The sequence below is a fragment of the Propithecus coquereli genome, unplaced genomic scaffold (assembly GCF_000956105.1).
Source record: "Propithecus coquereli isolate 6110/MARCELLA unplaced genomic scaffold, Pcoq_1.0 Scaffold42, whole genome shotgun sequence".
Lineage (NCBI taxonomy): Eukaryota > Metazoa > Chordata > Mammalia > Primates > Indriidae > Propithecus > Propithecus coquereli.
The window spans coordinates 3894951-3900084 of record NW_012149952.1 but is presented as its reverse complement, the minus strand read 5'-3'; the positions used below and the strand labels follow the sequence as shown (position 1 = coordinate 3900084).

Below are 5134 nucleotides of genomic sequence, written 5' to 3'. Positions count from 1 at the left end.
TTACTGAGAGCTTACTCTGAGGCCTTCGATGCCTGAGGTCACAGAATGCTTACAATAATCTTTAAATCTCATTCTCATTTCTGTGTAAGTGTGAGAACCAGAAGCGCACGGGGCGTGGGGGGCGGTGAGCTGCCTGAGGACAGGCAACTGATCAGGGCGGGTTGTACCCAAGTCCGCGGCGGGCCGTGAGCCGCTGCGCTAGACGGCCTCCCGCCCTGCTGACCTACGTGTCGGTGAGGTCACTGGTCCCCACAAGCAAACTCAGGGACTGAGAGAGCACCGCGCAGAGCCCGTGCACACGAGCACACCAGTCAGCGCCCGCCTGACAGACAGACAGACAGACAGTGCCAGAAAGGGAGGAGACAGAGAAGGGCAGAGGACAAGCAGGTGAGCACACACCAGAGAGAGGGAGGAAGAGGGAGACACAGGGAGAGCACACGGCACTGGTGGGGGGAGGGAAGAGGGGGAGGGAGAGATGGAGGAGAGGGAGATACAACGACACACACTCATTTCTAACGATAAACGGAAAAGCAGTCCACTTGAGAGTAGGAACAGAGAAAAAACTAGACAAGGGAGTCCCAGCCCAGGGCTTCAAGCCCTGCCCAGCTCCTACCTTGGATTTGCGGTCAGAGGTCGAGCCATCTCCAACTCCAGAGAGATGAGGGGACCCCCGGCCACGGCCCCTCCGGCCACGGCCCCCAGCTCCTCCTCGAGGTTGCTCCCCGGGACTGTCCTCCCAGCTGCGGGACGTTCGGCCCATGCCTGCCCGGCCTCCCTGTTGTGGAGCAGTCCGGCCCCCCTTGCTGGCCCCTGGGGGCCGAGAGCTCCCAGGAGACCTCCGGGAAGGACCGAGGTTCTTCTCCTGGAAGAGGGGAAAGGGGAAAAGTACAGTCACTGGGGCAGAGACTGGGATGGGACAGCCCATGCCCAGAGAGGGCAGCTACCAGGACTGAGGCCACCCACCAGCCCTGGAGATGAGCTCACCACCTCAACGGCCATGTTCTCCTTCTCCACCAAGCGGCCCTTCCGGGGAGCTGTCACTGCCACCCCCTCGAGTTCAGCTTTCTTGCGGTCCTCTTCAATCTCCTGGGAGCAAGCAGCCAGTGCGGGGGTGGGGATCAGGTGCCCTGTCTGCCATCCAGACTCCCACAGTCCCCCCGAATCCCTCCTAAGCCTGACCCCAGCCCCGGCCTCTCTCAAAACTGGTCAATTCAGCATTGTCCCTCAAACTCCGTTACGTTGCTCCCCCGCTCAGAACACTCCCGTAGTGCCCACCTCAGAGTAAGAGCCTTCCCCACAGCCTATGGGACCCCCCAGGACCTGGCCTCGTTACCTCCCTGACCTCCTCTCTCCGCCTCTCCCCCTTGTTCACTCTGGCTTCCTCACTGTTCCCAGAACACACCAGGCTCAGACTTGCCTCTGGGCCTTTGCACTGGCTGATCCCTCTGCCAGGAACACCCTTTCCCCAGAGAGCCTTCAACCCCTCCCTCCCTCCCTCCCTCGGGTCTCTGTTCAAATGCTGCCTTCCCAGCGAGGCCTCCTGACCACCCTATAGAAACCAGCTCCCCCGCTGTTCTCGCTGTTCTCATCCAGTACCCAGCATCCTGCGCATTTTGCTTACTGTCTGCCTCCCCCACTGCGACAATCTACCTGAGACAGGAATGTTCTACTTTGTTCACTGACATATATCCCAAGCCTAAAACACTGCCTGGCACACAATAGAAACTCAATTATTTTTTCATGAATGAATGCATGAAGAATGAATAAATGAAACCCATGCCTCCTCCTGGATCCTATCTCAGGGACAGCCCCCCACCTGCTCTTGGGCCTTGTCCTGGACGCTCCTTCTTACCCCGACTGCCCATTGGTAACCGTGTCACCCTCAACAGCCCTGTCCTGAGCCAGGCACCTCCTCTCTCCCTAGGGTTTCTGCCCCAGCTTCCTCCTTGGTCTCTGGTCTCCAGTATTGCCTCCTCCTATCCACTGCCAAAAAGCAGGCAGAGAGGTCTTCCTAAATAGCTATTCTGACCTAGTCCCCCCGATAAAGCCCTCCATGGCTCCCCAGTGTGCTCAGGAGAGTCCGAAACTCTCAGCCTGGTGGCATTCAGGGCCCTGCATGGCCCAGCCCTGCTAACCTCTCCAGGCCAATTCTCCCCCAACTAGCCCTCCAACTTTAAGCTCTACGCTCTCTCTTGCTTCCAAGTATTTACACAAACTGTTCCCTGTGCCTGAAACACATTCCCCTCTCCTTTTTAACTGGCTAATGTCTACTCACCACGCAGGCCTCAGAGTGCCCTCCTCTAGGAAGCCCTCCCTCATGTCCCCAGGCTGGGTCAGGAGGCCCCTCTGGACTCCCAAACACCCCCAAAGTCCCTCATTCAGCCTTGTCCATGGTTGGTCATCAATGAATGAGGACAGGGCTGTCTCCCTGACTGGCCTTGAGCCCTGGAAGAGCAGGCCTGGGCTGTCTCAGTCAAGGATATATCCCTAGCAGCACAGGGTCTGGTACAGTGACACCTGGGTGCATATTTGCAAATGAATGAATGAATAATGGAATGAAGGAAGGAATGTCAGGCTAAGGCCTTTGGCTTTTATCCTGACAATGATGCGGAGCCATGAAAAGTTTTAAGGAAGGGAGAGGTGAGAAAAACTCACTGCGGGGAAGAGAGGGGATGGGGTCTCCCAGGGCAGGGCTAGGGCACCTGGTAGCGCCGGATGAGGGCCTCATTCTTCCTCCGAAGAGCCTCGATCCTCTTGTCCAACTCAGCATCCTTCTCCTCCTTTGATTTCAAATCCAGTGTGGCTGCCTGAGATCAGGAGGCAGTTGAGGGATGGGGAAAAAACCCTCTACCCACACCAGGGTCATTCAATCCAGGGTCTGAGAGTCTGTCCCCTAGATAGTGTCCTCTTCCCCAAAGCTCAGACTCTACAGGCCCCACTTTTAGTCTCACCATTTCGATGGCTGGGCAGGGCCAGGGTCCCAGCAAATCTCCCCTGCAGAATCTGGATACAGCACTGAGGGTTCCTGAGGGCAGAAGGGACAGAAGGACTAAGACCAATGGCCCCCCCTCCGCTCCATCCTCTCCCATATTGGGGGATCCTCACATAGACACACACACATACGCACACACAAAAAAAACCTATACTCCAAGAGAATTCTAGCCCTCACTCTCACTCCCTTTTCAAGTGCTAGCCCTGCCCCTGGAAAAATGTAGACTCTGCTCCTTCCTGATCTTTGTGGACTCACCCACTTCCCATGTAAACAACGTAGTCAAACCCACCTTGGGAATGTTCTAGCCCCACCCAACCGCTTAAGGAAACATCCAACACTTCTCTCCTCCAAAGGAAGACTCTAGTCCAGCCTCCATGTCCCTGTAGTAAGAGTTTTAGCCTGGGTCCCCTACCTCAAGAGAGCTCAAGCTGCACAACCTGCACAAGAAAGTTCCAAACTCACCTTCCTGTGCCCATTCTAGTGTCGCTGACATCCAGTAAACATTCTAGCTCTGCCTGGTAAGCTTCAGAAACATCCCCAACCCTACACTCAAAGTTCAAACCCCATACTCTCAGAGAACATTCTAAGTCCACGCCCCCCTCAGGGATGTCCCAAGCCCTGCCTCCAGCATCCTGAGAAAGCTAGGGCCGCCTCCCACATCCCTCGAAAAGATCCTGAAAAAAGGCCCGGTACCCACTGGCAAGGCTTCCTGGACCTCGCTTGACCTCCCCAAGAGAATACTTCACCCGCCCCAACGAGAACAAAACTTCCCGGGCTCGCCCCCGGATTTTGAGTGAAAAGTTCCAACCCAGACCAGCCTGGCTGGGAACGCCAGGGCTCCGCCACCCGGATCCCGGAAGCCGCTTTGGCCCTGCCCCCCATTAGGAAAAACTTTTTGGCCCCACCTTTCCCGCCAGACTTCTGGCCCCGCCCACACCCTTCCGTCATTAACTTGGCCTCGCCTCCAACTTCCCAGGCACCACCTGGCCCCGCCCCCTGACTCCCCAGGCGCAGCCTGAGCCTGGCCCCGCCTTCTCATGTTATTATTCCGGCCCGGCCCCGGCTTCCCCAGCCCACGCTCCGGCCCTGCCTTCGACTTGCCCTGTCAATTTCCTGGTCACGCCCCCGATCCCGCCCCCGCCTCCTAGCGTCAGCATCTGGCTCCGCCCCCGGCTTCCCCACACAAGGTTCCGGCACATCTGCCACCTTCCCCGCCAACGCTCTGGCCGCGCCCCTTGGTCAGGCACAACTTTCTGGCTCCACCCCCAGCATGCCCCACCAGGACCCTGGCCCCGCCCCCTGGCGCCCCACCACATTTTGGCCCCGCCCTCGCCTCACGTAACGCTCTCGATCCACCCCCGACTTCCCGCCAATTATCTGGATCCACTTCCAGCTGAAGCAAAACTTTCTGGCCGCGCCCCCAGCGTTTTCGGCCGGCGTCCTGGCCACGCCCCCAGCACGGACACAACTTTTAGGCCCCGCCCCCAGCTGCCCGCTCATATCCTGGCCCCGCCCGCGGCCTGGCCCGTCGCGCCCCGCCAGCTTCCCATGTGGGCGTCCTGTCCCCGCCCCCCGCAGAGTATTCTGGCCCCGCCTCCGCCGACTGCTCACTACCCCGCCCACGCCTGTTCCCGCTCCCCCCACGTGGGGCTTTAGGCCCCGCCCTCTCTGGGCGCGCTCCTGGCCCCCTTCCCCGGTCACCTGTCCCGGAGACCCCGCGGCGTCCGCGACTCGGGCTCCGTCGGCCTCTGCGTCCGCAGCTCCCGGGCCGTTTGCGTCATTTCCTGCCCACACCACGTGAGGAGGGGAAATAAAGAGGGTCACTTCCGGCCCTGCCAGCCCGTTTCCGGGAGCCTTAAAGGAGCCGCGCCCCCGGGGGTGGAGGCTGGAGCGGGTACACCTGGTCTGCACTGGGGATCCGGAAGCTTATTCAACTTCCTTCTTCCTGGATTACCTCCTTCCAGGAAGAGAAGGCACATACATCACTCTTTGCCCTCTACCTCTTTGTTCAAGCTGATTCCGCCTCTAGCCCATCATTCCTGGTTCCAATAAGTAGGTGCCACGCACTGGGCAGTGACAACTGGAAGCCTGACCTGGTTTGACCCCCTCCTACCAATAAAACCTTGGAGTTAGTTTTAGAAG

General features: G+C 58.8%; 1 protein-coding gene across 4 annotated transcripts in view; it reads right to left on the bottom strand.

Moving 5' to 3' along the window:
* CCDC9 (coiled-coil domain containing 9) overlaps positions 1-4844 on the bottom strand; it is a 13673-nt gene extending 8829 nt beyond the window's left edge. For 2 of the 4 annotated variants that reach the window (XM_012653483.1, XM_012653486.1), the window contains exons 1-5: positions 3455-3636; positions 2952-3025; positions 2703-2807; positions 985-1086; positions 614-862 (exon numbers count right to left, since the gene is read on the bottom strand). In XM_012653483.1, the coding sequence (XP_012508937.1) occupies positions 614-862; positions 985-1086; positions 2703-2807; positions 2952-3025; positions 3455-3485 (561 nt within the window). In that variant the 5' untranslated portion in view covers positions 3486-3636. Of the gene's footprint in view, positions 1-613; positions 863-984; positions 1087-2702; positions 2808-2951; positions 3026-3454; positions 3637-4693 lie in introns of those variants that run through there. The other 2 variants (XM_012653485.1, XM_012653484.1) reach the window with 2 other exon arrangements.
* Between the last annotated feature and the right edge of the window lie 290 nt (positions 4845-5134).